We start from the raw sequence: 17,990 nt of genomic DNA on the forward strand, positions 1-17,990 counted from the left end.
GGCACACAAATGCCCACATGCACAATAAGTAAAATTAAAAATAATAAAATTAGGGTGGAGAGATGGCTCAGTGGATAGGAGCACTCCCTGTGAAAGCCAGAGAACTTGAGTTCAAATCCCCAACACCCACACAAAAAAGGCCATGGTCATGGGTGCTTGTAACCCCAGCATTGGGGGACAGAGACAGGAGAGTCCCTGAGGCTTGCTAGTCAAACAGTCTAGTTCAAATGCAGAGCTTCAAGTTCAGTCAGATACCTTGTTTCAAAAAATGAGGCAGTGGCTGGGCATGATGGTACCATGTACTCTGGAGGCAGAGGCAGGTGGATCTCTATGAGTTCAAGGTCAGCCTGATCTATACAGGGAGTTCCGGGATAGCCAGGGTTTTGTAGAGAGACCTTGTCTAGAAAGCAATAAAACAAAATAAGTTGGAGAACAATGGAAGAAGATGCCTTATATATACTTCTGGCCTCTGTACATGTTCCAGTAGGTGTGTGGTAGCACACTCACACACAATTTAATAATAATAATAAGAAGAAGGAGAACTAAAATAGAAAAAAAATTACCCCTCTAGCTCACATGGTAAATGTAAGCTTTAAATTTGATAATATATGTAAACTACTATATTATCTGAGATAACATACATAAAACCATATACAACTATTGCTTCATAAAACAGGCTCAAAATTAAAAAAAAATACTGAAAGTGACATTTAAAACTGTCAATTTTTTTCCCTGCAAACCATCTTGAGAGGCCTTCCAGAGCCCTTCCCCTTTCCCTTAAGCTGCCTTATCTGATGGAGCTTCTGAATTCCTCCTACCTCTTTCCTCATGACTCAGGTTCTTGTTTTGAACCTGAGTGACTGCACTGTCCATGAACCCAGGATGACCTAATTCGGGGCTTTCCTGACATCTAGCCTCTTGTCCCTCTGCCCACTAGCATGCCCACAACCTCTGGTCACATGCCCATAATAGCACTTAACACATCGAAGCAAAGATATTTATCAAGCTCCTTTACCTGGGCCCCTTGGCCTGGCAGGACCAGGTTCCCGAGTATCTGCTGCAGAGTGACACTGTCTGGGTCCTACATGATGGCTGTGTAACCAGCACTTGGCATTTTATGCTTATTCATTCAGACAGACACGGGCATGTGTCCCCAGCTGAGTGCTAAAAGTGCTGATCTATTTTAGCTTTCCAAGACAGCCAAGGACAGAAACTGCATTCCTCTTTAGACCCGAGGATGAGTTTTAGTTACTGCAAGGTCAGGAAAGTATCCCCTTCCTGATGTACTTTCAGCCCATTCTCTTTTCTTTTGGCCATTGATGGGACTGTTCAGTTTGCTTTGACAGCAGGGTCGTTGAGGCCAGGCAGCCTGTGTACAAGTTTATCTACAACTTAGTTGTACTGTGTGTGTGTGTGTATGTGTGTTTGCAGATGTGTGTGCACAAACATGTGGAGGCCAGATGTTGACACACGGTGTCTTCCTAAATCACTCTCCACTTTATTTTTTGAGACAGATTCTCTTACTGAACTTGGAGCTTGCCGATTCTAGTAGACTAGCTGTCCATCAAGCCCCAGGCTCCCCTTTTCACCCCCTCAGCTCTGGGATTCCAGGTACATCACTGCACCAGGCTTTTTTTTTTTTAATTGCTTAATGTGCATTTTGGGGGATCAAATTTGGGTCTAGCTGCTCAGAGTTTGTTCATTTCTTTTGTTTGTTTTTGTTTCTGTTTTTTAAAGACAGGGTCTATGTAGCTTTGGCTGGCCTGGAACTCCCTATGTAGATCAGGCTGGCCTCAACTCACAGAGATCCACCTTCCTTTTCTTCCTGAGTGCTGTGATTAAAGTCATGCACCACCATAGCCAGGCCTCCTCAGTATTTTAACACCGGGAAAGTCATTTCAAGTACTTCTGCCACATGAGTCTTGTGTCTGTGCTGGGATAATTCTCCACCTGATGGAATGTTCTAGTTCATCTCTATTGCTATTATAAAAAAAAATTCTTGACAAGAAACCACATAAAGGAGGAAAGGTTGCCTTGGTCATTGTTCTATTGCTGTGAAGAGACATGACGACCACAGCAACTCTTATAAAAGAAAGTATTTAATTGGGAGCCTGCTTACTTTCAGAGGGTGAGTCCACGATCATCATATCAGGGAGCACATGATCATCATGGTGGGGAGCATGGTTACACACAGGCTGGGGTGGTGCTGGAGAAGTAGCTGAGAGCTAGATCCTGATGCACTGGCAGCAGGCAGAGAGAGAGAGAGAGAGAGAGAGAGAGAGAGAGAGAGAGAGAGAGAGAGAGAGAGAGAGAGAGAATGAGAGAGAGAGAGAGAGCAGGCCTAGCTAGGCCTTTGAACACAAAGCCACAGTTCCTAAACCTTCCCAGACAGCTTACCAACTGGAGACCAAGCATACAAATATGGGAGCCTATGGAGGCCCTCCTCACTCAAACCAACCCAGAGGGCTTATATGGCTCAAAATAATGCCTCCATTATTTTGGAGGTGTTAAGGCAGGAACTTAAACCCCCAGTCACATCACATCCATAGTCAACAGCAAAGCTAGAATAAATGCATCTTTTCTTGCTTGCTCTCAGCTGTCTTTATCATTTTTATATGGTTCAGGACCTCTGTCTATGGAATGGTACTACACACAATGGGTTGGGCCTTCCAACATCAATTATCAATCAAGACAATCTCCCCATAGACATGCCCATGGGCTAACCTGATCTAGACAATTCGTCATTAAGACTCTCTTCCCAGGTGATTCTAGGTTGTGTCAAGTTGACAGTTAAAACTCAGCAGCACACTGGGCTGTATGTGTGTGGAAATGGCAGTAAGGGCATCTCTGGGACTCCTCTTAGGAAGAATGCTGGTATCCTCGCTTTGATCTCACAGGGATGGGTGGCGGTGACACACACCTTTAATCCCAGAACTCAGGAAGCAGAGTCAAGTGGATCACTGTGAGTTCGAGGCCAGCCTGGTCTACAGGGCGAGATCCAGGACAGGTACCAAAACAACACAGAGAAACCCTGTCTCGAAAAAGCCAAAAGGGGGGGGGGAAATCTGCTTGATCTCACAGGGAGTGCCTTCCTGAATAATACTTTTGGTTGCTATTGACCTAACCCCAAAGAGCATGCCTGAGTGACATATGAACTTTTTTCTTGCAGAGTATAGAAGTGTGTAGCTGCTCCATGTGGTAGAGACTGGCAGTTCATATTTATGTCTTGAATGTGGGCACCAAGATGGAGGTGCTATTTTGGGGGAGTTATGAAAACTCTAGGATGTGGTCCCTAGCTGGCAGATATTTGCCACAAGGTGAAGTGTAGTTGGTTATTTTTTACTCTTTGGTCTTTTGGGGGCCGGCCACCCTGCTCCCAAATAATCACACAGAGTTTTATTCTTTCTTATGAATGCCTGGCCTTAGCTTGGCTTGTTTCTAGCCAGCTTTTCTTAATTTAAATGATCCCATCTACCTTTTGCCTCTGGACTTTTATCTTTCTTTCTTTAGTTCTTACTCCATGGCTTGCTGTGTAGCTGGGTGGCTGTTCCCTGACATCCTCCTCTCCTTCTCTTGCTCCCCGATCTCTCCTTCCCAGATTTCTCCTCCTATTTATTCTCTCTGCCTGCCAGCCCTGCCTGTTTCTCTCTCCTGCCTTGTTATTGGCCACTCATTATTAGGCCAATCAGGCATTTTAGACAGGCAAAGTAACACAGCTTTACAGAGTTAAACAAATGCAACATAAAAAATGCAACACATCTTTGCATCATTAAACAAATATTCCACAGCATAAACGAATGTAACAAATCTTCAACTAATATTCCACAACAGGGAAGGCTTTTGAAGGTTATACTTAGCCCCTGGATGTTACCTTGCTCTCTGCTTCCTGATGTACAGATATGTGGAGAGCTTCTGCCACAGGCTTCCTCTGCTATGAACTAGGCTGCACCACCACGCCTTCTCTGCCAAGGTCAACTAAAACTCATGAAACTGTGATCCCAAATCAGCCTTCTATCACGCATTTGGTCACAGCGTGCAAAAGGGTCTAATATTATTCCCTTTCCAGTGGTCATCCTCTCTTCAACTTTCATCCTTGTGGTCAGGACCCAGAACTCTAGAACTGAAAAATGCCTTTATTACTATTATGGTATGAGCATGCAACTCAACCCTACTCAGCCCCAGCTGATGAATTTATATGTACAACTTTTACAATGTTTCTGGGGAAAGTTGTTCTTTCTGATGTTGGGAGGGAGAATAAGGAGACATGTTCCTTTTCCTACCATTAGATGTAGGTATATGTGGATGTAATTCTCACAGCTATGGCAATCTTCTTGTGACTATGAGGGACAGCTCTAAGGATAAGAACCAACTGGCTGGAGATGTACCGATTATTATTTTTTTGTCAACTTGACACAAGAAACAGTCATCTGGGAAGAAGGAATCTCAACTGAGGAATCAACTCCATCATTTGGCCCATAGGCAAGTCTGAGGCATTTTCTTAAGATTGATGTAGTAGACGTAGCCCACTGATTCCTACCTTGAGTTCCTGCCCTGACTTCCTTTCATGATAGATTAGGACTTGAGAGTTGTAACCTGAAATAAACCCTTTCCTCCCAAGTTTTTAAGTGTATATAAGTATGTGAATGCATGAGTGTGATTGTGACTGGGTATATGTGAGTGTGTGTGAGTGTATGAGTATATGTATGAGTGTAAATATGTATATGAGTGTGTGAGAGTGTGTGAATATGTATGAGTGTGTCAGTGTGTGTGAGTATCTTTGTGAATGTGTATAGGAGTATGTGTGATTGTATATTTAAGTGTGAGTATGTGTGTGTATGTGTGTTTCCAGAGCTGATTTAGTGTTGACCTAATGACTGAATGAATGTTCTGACCTAATGAATGAATTTATCCTTTGATGAGTTTAGAGTATGATGGCATTATTATTGAGAGGTGTGACAAATAAGAGATTCTGGGGGTCAGAGGAAGCGTGTCCCCAGGGGCTGTACTTAGCCCTCTTACCTTCTTGTAGCCTTCCTTCCTTCCTTCCTTCCTTCCTTCCTTCCTTCCTTCCTTCCTTCCTTCCTTCCTTCCTTCCTTCCTCTTTCTCTCTCCCTCCCTCCCTTCCTCCCTCCCTCCCGCCTTCTCTCTCTCTCTCTCTCTCTGCTCTCTCTCTCTCTCTCTCTCTCTCTCTCTTTCTTTCTTTCTCCTGTCACTAAGTGAGAACCCTTGCTACCACACACCAATGCCATGATGTTATACCCAAGAACATGGATGGGGCCAAGTGATCATGGACTGAGTCCTCTGACACTCTAAGCCAAATAATTCTTGGTTGGAGTCAGGTATTTTGGCCACAATGATGAGAAAGGTAACTAACACTCTTAATAAGTTTTGGGGGCTCACAAATTGTTTGGGGGACTAGAAAGTCTGACATTAATCAAGCCTGGTGCCTGATGGGAAGAGAGAGTACGTGGGAATGGCTGTGCTTTGAGGTATATAAGGATGAGAGTTAGGCAGGGAAGTTGTGATGGTACTGTTTCATCACCATGACCATAGCTTCTGATTCATAGCTGGAGAAGAAGCAGAATGTTCATGGTGGGACTGAACATGATGAGCCAGACCCAGTAGCTGGCTTTGAAGAGAAGACTGCGATCCAGACTTAAAAAGGTGGAAAGAGTCAGACACTGACAGCAACCTTAGCAGATGAGTGGTCGGTGTCTCCAGGGACAGGACATGAGGGCGGGTCTCCACCGCTAGAATGGAGGGTAAGTCTAGTTCTAGAATAGGCTCAACAGAACTCTGAGCTGCAGAGTGGATGCCTGAGCTCTGACAAGGCCAGATCCCAGGCTGGAACTGACTATCAACCTTGATCAGAAGGAAGTTGTGCTAAAATGGTATATTCATGTGTGAGAGTGATGTGTACCTACTTAGTAAGTTCTCTCTGCCTCTGTTTCTAACTTTCTTTCTGTGCTGGCTAGTTTTATGTCAACTTGACATAAGCTAGATTTATCTAAAAGGAGGGAACCTCAATTGAGAAAATGCCTCCTTAAGATCTGGCATTTTCTTAATTAGTAATTGATGGGGGAGGGCCCAGCCCATTTCTGGTGGTGCCATCCCTGGGCTAGTGGTCCTGGGTTCAATAAGAAAGAAGGCTGAGAAAGCCATAAGCAAGCCAGTAAGCAGCACTCCTCCATGGCCTCTGCATTCAGTCCTGCCTCTAGGTTCCTGCCCTGTTGGAATTCCTGTCTTGGTTTCCTTCAATGATGGAGTACAATGCAGAGATGCAAGACAAGTAAACCCTCTTCACCCCAACTTGTGTTGGTCATGGTGTTTCATCACAGCAATGGTGACCCTAACTAAGACATTCTCTTTATGTGTGCACGTCTTGGTCCAATCTTTGTTGCTGTAAGAAAATCCTTGAAGCTCAGCATGGTGGCACACAACTTTATTCCCAGTGCTAGGGAGGCATTTCTTCAGTTGATGTATCTTCTTCTCATGTGACTCTAGGTTGTGGCAAGTTGGCCATAAAAACTCACCTGGATGGTATGTGTCCACCTGCTGCTCTTTTGATCTTTCTACCATAAGGATTTTGTGTCCCGGATTTGGGGAGGAAAGCTTCTTGTAGCCACCCTGAATATGAAGGAAGACACACAGAAATAGAAGCAGAGCCTTCACTTGGGGGATGGCAGACTGCCTAAGTGTGACTTTAGTGGTTCCATGAGCTTCATATTATAGCTGTAGGCACTTTCCCTGTTTGTTTGTTGGAGGGTGGGGGTCTATCCTGAGGGTTGATGCGATCATCTGGACTTCTTTGTGTGCTGGCTGCTGGCATTCCTAACTAGAGGGTGCCCTTCTTCAGGGCCTGCTCTCTGAGCACTTGTCCACAAGGCTCTACCCCTCCCTCTCAGCTTTGGATGCTGATCTAAGGGAATGGATAAGCTGAAGTGTAACTTATATAGGTTTTATTTCTAAGAGAAACTGGGGGATGGTGGCATGAGTTTTTGCCTCAGGGCTCTGAAAATCAAACCTAGACAGCTAACAGATGTCCTCTTGTGTGAGTACAGACATTTGCTAAACATGTTCCAGAATTAAATGTCAGGAATGATTTGGGAATCAAGAATCTTCTGGGTCAATTAATGGGTTTAAGCTTTAGAGCTAGTTTCTCTGAGACAATTCATTTTTCTCTGATAGAAGGAAGAAACAAAAACATGCAGATATTCTATTATCATTCAATTAGTCAACTTATTAATTGTTTTAAAAGCAGTCTTGGTGTAGCCTGGCTCCAAACCCACGATCCTTCTGCCTCCCCACCAGAGTGCTAGGATTGCAGGCATGTACCACCCATGCTCAATTTGTATGACATTTTAAATGTAGTTTAGTGTGTGTATGTCCAGCAGGGTTTGCTGAGCACTGAGGGTCTGAAGGTAAAGATCAGGTCTAATTTGAATCTCCAAAGTTTTAAATGGAATCCCTTTTATTTATTCTTTAACAACTTCAAACATATAAACAATGTCTCTTTATTGTAGCAACCTCCAACTCTCCCCTTCTAGTCCCTGCAGACGCCTCCAACATGTCCTTCATCCTGCTTCATGTATTCTCTCTCTGTCTCTCTTTCTCTCTCTCTCTCCTTTCTTCTCTGTCTTTTAAAAACCCATTTAATCCTACAAGTGCTTCCCTTTGGAATGGTGGCTCCATCTTGTGCAGGTCACCACAGCTGCGGTGAGTTCATGGGAGTGATGGCCGAGTCACATCCAGCAGACACACTGCACAGCCTTTCTCAACTTCTAGTCACTCATTTCTGCTCCTGTATCGTCAGCGTCCCACTTAGGTAGGAACACTCAACAGTCTCTTCTTCTTAAGCCCTTTGACTAGTTACGAGTCTTCGCACTACATACCGATCACTAGCAGCTTCTCTGGCCAAGGTTGAGGGCAACTACTAATCTATGTGTATACACATACATATTTAGAAGGCTGTTTGACAACATGTCCATTTAGAGAGACAACAGTAGTAGGCTTCCCCCTAGGAAAGCCTTTGACCAGACTTACAGTACCAGGCACGGATTCTTTCCTCTGGAGCAGACCTCAAAGCCAATTTAAAGGTGGTTGGTTAGCCACCCCTAATATAACAGCCAGGCCACTATTGCCCCAGTGAACACACCTTTCCTGGCAGGTTGGCACTGTACCATGCAGGGCTCACCACTGGGTAAGACTACTGATGTTTTCTCTCTCCCGTTCTCCTGTGTAGCACCTTCTGGCACTATGAAAGCTAGCCAGTGGGGATGAAGTGTCCAGGACAGTTCCAGCTTGATTTTTCCATGTCCTATAAACAGTGTGCTGTGCCTTCAGCAATAGGGTCTAATCATTTAATTCTGGGGGCAACCCTGAGCAATGGAAATAGCCCATGTTGTTTTGAGGGCCCTTGGAAAAGTTTGAATTTCTGACCACTCTTCATTAATACTTTATTAAGCAATTAAAAATGTGTTGGGCAATTATGCCAAACACTTCACAAATATTTGTATTTCTTTTTTTATAGTTTGATTGAAACTTTGCAAAAGTGTCCATTGTTGACAGTCTAAGAAAATATGAAGGGGGACTGAAGAGAGGAGTTCTTTTTGTCCTTATATCTGTGTTCTTTCTAGGGCAACCACAGAGCTTCTGTGAGAATGTTCAACACCTCTGCTGCCCAATATGGCAGACATAATATGGAGGCTAGTGAGCACTTGAAATGAAACTCGTATCTTTGAGAAGCTAATTTAATTTAAATTAATCTAAATGTAACTGGCCATAGGCGGGTACTAGCTGCCATAGTGAACTGCACAGAACATGCCACTGCCGGGGTCGTAAGTGATCTGACTAAGGGGATCTTGAGGCGCATCTTCTGAGCAAAGAGGGAGGGTAGGGAAGAGCAGTGTGTGTGTTGGGGGTAACATTTCATCCATGTCAAAGTCACTTAAACTGCATAATTTAAAGGGAGAGAGACCTCAAAGTTAGATGTCAGGTTGGCAAAACCTCTTCAGAAAAACCTTGATTGTCCATTTCACTCGGAGATTACCAATATGTTGGCGATATTGACTGCAGAGGCAGAGGACAGTGTTTGGAATAACAAAGCAAAGTGTGGACAGGACCTCACTGTTGGTGGCATTCTTTTAGTTCTTTGGGAGGCCTCCCACCTGGGGGATTGTCAGTGCCCTCAAACAGTACAAAGGAAAAGAACATGTATATAATGAAGCTAGTCAAGCATCCTTTTTTATTTTCATATTTAAAATAAGCTAAGAAAACAAAAACAGAGTAAAGGAACTGTGGGGGCCCAAAGCAGCTTGACCACACAACTGCCATGACAGATTTACTGGCAGGTACCACTCTGTCCCCAGGAAAAGTCACAAGCTGACCCCACCCAGCATCTAAAGGGAAATACCCAACATGCCAAATGTTTTGTTCTAACCATTATAAGATATCACCAGGTGTCCTTTAGCCCAGGTACACACCATTTCCCTTTTACCCCTAGCCAATCAAGGTCCTGAACCCTAGAAATCCCCTCACCCCAACCTCTACTATGATAAAACCCCACCCTGCCTGGCTAGGGACTCTCTGCTCTCACCTGTCACCGCTGTATCAGACAGAGGGAGAGTCCAAGCTTGGGCTTGAATAAAGGTTCTCTGCTTTTACACACAGGATTCAGTCTCCGTGGTGGCCTCCGTGAGGGTCTCCATGATTTGCACATAATGGAAATGTCGTCAGGAGCTGTTTCCGGACAGTGAGGCAGGAGAGCATAGGGGTCGTTAACAATGAGAAGCCCCACAACTGAGGCCATGGAAGTGGTTCTTTTCCAGAGCTGAAGGACTCCAGACCTGTTAGGGGCTAATGAAGGAAAAATCTGATGAAGTTAGGATGATGTGGGATACTGGAACCAGGGTACATAATGTGTGGATGAACAGGTTAACCTGAGCAAGAAGGGACTCTGCTTTGGAATCTGCTTTTCTGTGACATTTGGTAGCAGCTCTCCCCATGGGCAAAGGAATTATATGGCACTAGATCAATCTTTGGCTTACCAGGGCCCTAGGATTCCATGCTCAAATAGTTAACCCTGTTCTTAGTCTCTCTGGACAAGCCCTCACAGACACACTCAGAGGTGTGCCTCACCAATTTCCTAGGTGACTCTAACTCCAGGCTAGCTGACAAGATAAAATGCCCACAGGAAACACTATTTTCGAGCTGTTGACTGGGCCAGCATCCAGATCTACTGCAGTGGCATTCTGAAACAGAATGTCAAGGAGTCAGGAAACTTAAACTCAGATTCTTAGATCATTATAAGGAGACACATTTGTCAGTTTCTGGAGTTATGTTTTTATTTAAGTTTGTTAGCTTGCTTCATAGCTTTGGAGCATGTAAACACAGCTGCCACTTGCTAACTTGCTTGGAGACCCCCCCACATGAAGAGCCTGAGGAATTGGAGTATTAGAAAGGTCACTTTCCGTGAGCCTTGAGCTCCTTTCTCAATGCCTACCACCCCTCTGACGCCATCACTTGTTTTAGCATCTGTCTTTTCTGGCAAAGCGGAAGTGGGATGGAGGCAGTAAACATGCTATTTACCTGGGGATTCTAGCGTTAGTGCAACGTCTGGCACTTAGAAAGCGTGCACTAAGCATGCCCTAGTTGTGTGACCCTAGGTAAAGAGAGGTGGCAGAGAGGATAGAGCGATCTCACAAAGGAATACCTGGAAAACTATAAAGGAAACTGAGCTACAGTGAACATTTTTCTTCCACTCAATTAAGAGTGGCAAACAAAAGTTTTACTACTGAAGATTGAGCCGTTATTATTTTCTTTTCCCCCCAGAGGCAGGAATTCTCTGTGTTGCTGTGGAACCTGTCCTGGAACTCACTTTGCAGACCAGGCTGGCTTGTAACTCAGAGACTCACCTGGCTCTGTCTCCCAAGTGCTGGGATTGAAGGCGTGCACCACCATGCTTGGCTGAGCCATTATCTTTATGCTAAGTGATAGGTAAGTTTTTTTTTTTTTCTCTTTCTTTGTTTTGTTTTGTTTGTCTCCTTCAAATGAGTGGTCTGACCAGGCCCAAAGGTGACACATTGAGAGCTTGAAGTCCAGTGAAAAATGTGAATTAATTTATTTTAAAAAAGAGAGGGAAAAAGAGGGTGGGGTAGAAGGGGGTGGGGTACAATTAAAACAGTTTTTAAAAACCCCCAAAAATAGTGAAAAAAAAGGTGCAGCTTTTTGTTTTCCCTGAGAAAGCACTTCCACATCAGTAGACCATACTCTGTGCAGAGATGGTGTAAGACCTTAACATGGGGTTGCAGTTATCAACTGACCACAACCAGCCACTCACAGAGCAAATGCAGGTGACAGCTTGGCCACCAAAGGCCTTTCAATTCCTAACTCTTAGACCTCAGGTTCTCTCGGGTTCCTTTTCTTTTGAAGATTGTCTTAACTGAATTCTTTATGGTACATTTCTACATACTGACCTGCCTCATTTTGATCATATGTAGTATAACACTGCATAAGAGCTTATATCTGCAGAAAACTCTGAAACGTAATATTCTTATATATAAACAAAGTCCACCTGCTGAAAAAAAAAAGCTGTTATTGTTTCAAATTTCTCTTTATTTCTTCCATGATGCTAAAGAGAGAAGGCAGGCTGGAGTCTGCTGCCCCAGGGCCTGATAACAGCCTAAAGGCTAGACTGGGTGTTAAGGAGGAGGAAGAGGCTGGGGGCACAGGAAGGTAGGGCTGCCAAAGTAAAGATTGCTCAAGGATGCTTGGGAGAGATCAGGGGATGCTAGAACACTATTTTTTTCTTTTTTTCCGATAAGAACTTACTAGGTACTGTTTTGACCATTCAGATTCTTGAGACCAACAAAGTCTCTGCTCTCACTGAGCTTAATAACGGTGCAGGAAGGGAAGCAAGGTATCACAAGCATAAACACACACATCACACTCACATGTATCTGTGGAGTGGAAACAAGCAGGCTATTTATAAAACCGAGGCAGAGCAAGGGAACAGGGTTTGAGGGTGGCTGCTATTTGAGGAGACCCCAAAGAAGCCAAAAGCGCAGAGCACGCGTGGCCGTTCTTTTTCTAATCTTCCAAGCTGTAGGGAGCAAGGTGCGCCCCCAGGAGCCCCGCCCCTCGTCCCCCGATAGGCCGCAAGGTGCCATCTCCAGAGAAGCCCCGCCCACCGTCCGGCCCAGAGGTGGGGCTTCGAGCCCGCGCTCGGAAAGCGCCGCGCCGAAAGCGCGCGCACAGCCCTCCCGGCATGCTTCTCGTCCTCTCACGGCGTGGCTCAGGCCAGCGCCTGGCATGCTGGGAACTGTAGTTTCCGCTCGCCGCCCCGCGTCAGGGGTGGCGGTCAAAGCTGCTAGGTCGGGCTCCATTTCTAGCACATGACTAGCGGCGGTGGGGAGGCCCGACGGTGGGGTGAGGGCAGGGTCACCGCGACAGCCAGCAGACCAGCGCCCCGGCCTCTCCCGGCGCGCGCCGCTCCTCAGCGCCGCCCCCGCGCCGCGGCCACCTCGCGCTCCGGGCGTCACGGAGCGCGCGCTCCTCCCCCTCCGTCCCCTCCCGCTCGACTCGCCGCCGCCGCCGCCGCCGCCGCCGCCGCCGCCGCCGCCGCAGGAGCAGCCGCCGCCGGAGCCGCGCGCAGCCATGGCCGAGAACCCCGGCTTGGAGAACCACCGCATCAAGAGCTTCAAGAACAAGGGCCGCGATGTGGAGGCGAGTGTGCCCCGCGTCTGGACGGGCCGGGCGGCCGGGAGGGGAGGGGCGGGGGCCCGTGGCCGCTGGCTCTCGCCGGCTGGCGGTCAGTCGGAGTTGGCCGCCGCCTCGGGGCGCCGCGGCCCGGGCTGCAGCCGCCTTCTGAGCGGCCAGCGCGGGCACCGGGGACCGCTGGGCGCTCGGCCCCGCCGCGCGGGCGCGGCCTGCTGTCGGAGGGAAAAGGGATGTGGAGCCGAGGCGGGGTCCGCGGGCCGCGCGGGAGGACGGACCGGGATGCTGCCGCCCCGCGTGCCGACCGCACCGCCGGGGCCCGGCCGCCGTTCGCGTCCGCAGCCGGTGCAGCCTCCCGCCCTGCCGCACATGGAGCCTTCGTCCCCGCGCCTACCTTGTGCGAGCCGGGCCCAGGCGGGCGGTGGCAGCCCTCAGAGGGGGGTGGGGACCAGCCGGGTAACTGACTTGTTTGAGGGTGGTGGATGGGGGAGGGTAGGATGCGCCAAGACCATTTTCTTATATTCCAGTGCTGTCCTTTGGACCAGTCTTCCCGAGCTGTCTCAGCTCATGCCCCTGTGACTGCTGGCATTTGGAGCGAGCTAAAGGTGGACAATAGTTTACCATCCATTGTGTTGAAGCTTTGGGAAGGAGGTTGTGTAGACCTCTGATCCTGGGTTCTTTTTTTTTTTTTTTTTTTCCCTTTCTTTTTTTTTAAAGCTCATTTTGGAGTGGGAGCGTGAATAGTAGGAAAATAATTTCTTTGACCTGTTTTGCCCAAATAAATTGGATATAAGGATCCCTACGTCCTTGTGTATACCACATGCCACCAGGCTGGTAGATTTTCCAAGTGGTTGCAAAACTGTAAACATTCATTGTGGTCACTCAGTTCGCTGCTACTCAGCATGTTGCCATTGTCTCATTAAGGTGACATTAGCAGCTACTATTTGCAAACTCCGCTTATTGAGGTAGCGCTAGAGGTCTCTCTGCTCCTACTAAAACCAATGAAGTGTAATAGCACAAACTTCACTGGGACTCGACCTCTGGATTTGATGGGGGAAATAGTTTTAAGCCTATATCCTCTTCTCTATTCTAATAGTAAGTAATGTGATTTGTGCAGTCCTGTAATTTTTGGTATGAGGCTAGTAAATACAGGGTTTGGTTTAGTAGAGAAGCAGATGAAGCTGGGGCGAAAATTTCTCAGAGCTACAAAATTAAGTATGAATTGGGAAAAACCTGGGGGAATATCTGTGGAATTCCCATTTGAGTGAGAAGACTGCAGGTTCTCTCTCTCTGTCCTGATCACATTTAAGTTTCCTTTTTGAGACCTACTTCCAAACAAAAGTGAAACATAGCAACTGGAACAGCCATCAGTGTCTCTCTCTCTCTTTTTTTGTTGTTTTCGAGACAGGGTTTCTCTGTGTAGCTTTGGAGCCTTTCCTGGATCTCACTCTGTAGTCCAGGCTGGCCTCGAACTCACAGAGATCCGCCTGTCTCTGCCTCCCAAGTGCTGGGATTAAAGGCGGGTGCCACCACTGCCTGGCCAGTCTCTATTTTTTTAATGAGGCTTAGTTTTGGTATTTTTCCACCAGTAATTTTTCTGTGTGTGTGTGTGTGTGTGTGTGTGTGTGTGTGTGTGTGTGTGTGTGTGTGGTATGTTCCACTAGTATTTTCTCTTGCTTTGTTGTTGTTTGTTTTCTTTTAGAGACAGGGCCTCATTGCAGGGCAGGCTGGTCAAGCACACAAAATAATCCTCCTGCCTCAGGCTCCCAAGGCTGGGATTGTAGGCATGGGCCACCATACCCAGTCCCACCAGTAATTTTTCTTGAGGCTGTCTTATATTACTGTAAGCAAAACTTGCTGATAGGTTGTGTGGATGCTCATATTGCTTGAACATCCTTTCCTCTTCTGGATGTTGGTGTAAGCTTTTGTCACCATTCATTTCTAGTATGGTGTCCTGTTTGTTTAATGATACCTAGTAAGGACTTTTGCATGGAATAGATCCACAGGAGATACTTCCTGCTCATCAGAAAGTAACCAGTGGCTTTTGGATGCCTGAGAAAGACAACATAGTTGCCAAGCCATTCTGTCTGATTTTGTTTACAACAGTACATTTCCAAGGATATGTTAGTATAATTAAGCCATGAAATAGCAGACATTCAAACGGTACTTTTGTGTTAGACACTGTGTTATACCAAGAGCTTGATGCCTCATTTAATCCTTATAAGTTAGGTGTGATATTGTCCTTACTTTACCAGAGAAAGAAGTACTTTGACACAGAATATCAGCATTTGTGTAATGTGCTGGTCATGTCTGAGCATTCGTTTGCTAAATGACTGTTAGGTACCTGTAATGCTAGGCCTTGCTCATACAAAAGACCTGAGGTTCAGCCTGTGCCTTGAGCTCACCATTAGTGTGTGAGAAAACCTACACTGGGTCAGGGGAGTATGCTTCCAAACAACAATGAGATCTGGCTGATTTCCTAACTGGTAAATGGGAATGAACTGACCCTGAAGAGTCAGAGAAGTCTAGGTGCACACGCAGTAATCCAGCACTTGGGACTGGGAGGCTGGAAGTTAGGAGTTCAAGGTCATCCTGGGCTACATGACACCCTACCTCAAAAAATAAGTGAATAAATGAAGTGAAAGGGGTTTACTATGGAATGGGAAGGGCAGGAGAAGGTGGGAGGCATTTGGAATTTTAGAATTAGTAATTGAAAAGTGCCAGTTTATGCAGTCTACTGGTAAACAAGGAAAATAAGGCAGCATTATGTGAGGGATTATGAGTGAATGGACAGGACTCTAGAGAGAAACCATATTGCAGACATTCCATCAAGAGTGGCTTCGTAAGTGATTTGGAAAGAGAAAATGAAGAGTGATGGATCTGACAGGAAATATGTATCAAACTTGAGATGGGCAGATAAGAAATTAGTAAATAAAATCACAGGTGAAAAAGAGGTGTGATTATGTTAGGGCATGAACCTGAGAATTCTGTATGGCCTCTTGTTGGTCTGAGAATACATATGCCAGGTGTTTCCCTTGGAAGGTTTTGCTTAGTAGGGAGATTTAAGAAGTTTATTCAGTGCAAAGAGAGATGGTGTCTTCCATGAGAGCAGTGGAAAAAGGTATTGACAACAATATGTAGAATTAGTCTGGTGGAATAGTGTTGTAATCTTGTCTGTAAGAAGAGATTTTCCAAAAATTGAGACTGGACGTATGGTTGGTTATACCTGAAATGAGATCTTGATGATCCTCCTCTTTTTTTTTTTTCTCTCCCTCTTAATCTTTCTCCTCTTCCTCATCTTTTTTTCATGTACAGTTCAGAGAAGAGGATAAGTGAGCCTGAGTGCACAGGTGGAGGTAGGGGAGGGGCTAATTATCGGGTTTTGTTTTTTTTTTTTTAGTGACTTGAAGCTTGGGTGAGGGAGTCACATTTTTATAGCCAACCTAGAAAGGCGATGAAGAGGAAATGGGTCTGAATTTGTTTCTCAGTACTAAACATTTTCATATATGGCCTTGACCCTTAAGGAGTTTTTTTGTTTGTTTGTTTGTTTTTTGTTTTTTTAAGTTGTTTTTCCTTTTCAAATATAGAAAGGTGTGCAAAATAAAAATATTCTGCTTAGTGAATGCTTCTAAAACAGACATGCAGGCAACTGGAACTCAAGTTAACCTTGTCTTGTTAATGCACACCTCAGGGATGTGACTTTTTGTTTATTCATCTATTTTTTTTTTTGTGCATGTGCCACAGCGTACTTGTGGACGTTAGAGGACAGCTTGAAGTAGTTGGTTCTTTTCTTCCTTGGATAGGGATCAGACTTAGGTTGCCAGGCTTGGTGGCAAGTGTCTTTACCCACTGAGCTGTTTGGATGGTATGGATATGACATTTTTGTCAGTAATAATAACAAATTAAGGAACTGGTGGTTTGAATGAGGCTCCTGTTTGAATGGTTGGTCCCCAGTTGGTGGAACCCTTTAGGAAGGATTAGGAGGTGTGGCTTGTTGGAGGAGTGCCACTGGAGGGGGGTTTTGAGGTTTCTAAAGCCCACACCAGACCTAGCTGCACTTTGTTCTTTCTGCCTGCAACTTGGGAATCGAATGTGAGCTCTAGCTATTGTTACAGTGTCCTGCCTGCCTCTGCACTCTGGGCCATGGTGATCATGGTTTAACCCTCAGAAACTGTAAGCAAGCCCCCAGTTAAAAGCTTTCTTTTATAACTTGCTTTGCTCATGATGTCTCCTCACAGCAATAGAACAGTAACTGAGACAGAAACCTTAATACTTACTGAGTGTTTCTGATGGTAAGTAATTCATATGGATCACTTATTTGGTCATGCCCATCCTATGAAGTAGGCAGTATTACAGTTCCTTTTGCTGGGGAGAAAACTTGAGGCCTGCAACTTTTCAGCAGCCCTAAGTCACAGCATGGTAAGGGACTGAGCCTGGACTGTGTCGGAGCACTGTGACTCTAAATCGGAAAGAAATTTTGCTCACTTTGCTGTCTTCCATTGGTGAGAACTACAGCTTGACATGAGTGAAGCATGCTTGAAGGTTATTGAGCCAGGAAAGTAGTGAAGAAGTGTTGACTATATCATAAAATTACTATTTTGATGTTTTAAACTTTGCTAATAAATCATATACAGTTTGTCATTGAATTTGTTTGCTTTTTTTTTTCCTTTTGCAAGGTTTCATTCTTATTAGCAGGGAGTTTGTTTTACTAAGGAAATGATAACTCAAATTCTTGGGTTAAACACTTGAACATTTATACTTCAGATTTAGTACCAAGGATAAAACACATTTTTAATTTGCAAATTCAATTAGCAATTCCAAGGTTGTTTGTTTCCCTATAGACATTCTATTGCTAAGTAATTCTCTGTGACTTCGTGCATGCAATTCTATTATATACTACCACTGGCTGTCTTTTGAGTTGGACTTGCTCTTGTAAGTTCTTCAATCAGACTCCTTCATCTACCTCTAGAATCAATAAGATTGAACAGACCCTTCAGAAGGTCCCCGTCAAGTCTTTTGCTTACTGACATGTATCTGTACTATTGTTTGCTATTTTCTAGTGCTTTCCTAAGTCCATTTCTTTTCACTTGTTTGGGATAGAGTGCCATGATGTTCAACAATCCCATCTAAGTGTACACAGTTTGAAAGTATGTGAGCGCTATCAAGATGCCTAGTGGGGGTAGAGACCTTGCAGTGCCACTGGTCATTTAGTGTTTGGTGGGTAAAGTGTCATACACAGTGTTCGAGAAAAGGGACCAGATAGTATACTTTATAAA

The 17,990-nt window shown here is 45.3% G+C and overlaps 1 protein-coding gene across 1 annotated transcript in view; it reads left to right on the plus strand.

Moving 5' to 3' along the window:
- Nucleotides 1-12,587: 12,587 nt before the first annotated feature.
- Kpna3 (karyopherin subunit alpha 3) overlaps nucleotides 12,588-17,990 on the plus strand; it is an 82,171-nt gene continuing 76,768 nt past the window's right edge. Inside the window, exon 1 of the mRNA XM_052733015.1 lies at nucleotides 12,588-12,723. Coding sequence (XP_052588975.1) covers nucleotides 12,655-12,723 — 69 coding nt within the window. The 5' untranslated portion in view covers nucleotides 12,588-12,654. The remainder of the gene's footprint in view (nucleotides 12,724-17,990) is intronic.

The sequence above is a fragment of the Peromyscus californicus genome, unplaced genomic scaffold (genome assembly GCF_007827085.1).
Source record: "Peromyscus californicus insignis strain IS unplaced genomic scaffold, ASM782708v3 Scaffold_12__1_contigs__length_115047231, whole genome shotgun sequence".
Classification (NCBI taxonomy): domain Eukaryota; kingdom Metazoa; phylum Chordata; class Mammalia; order Rodentia; family Cricetidae; genus Peromyscus; species Peromyscus californicus.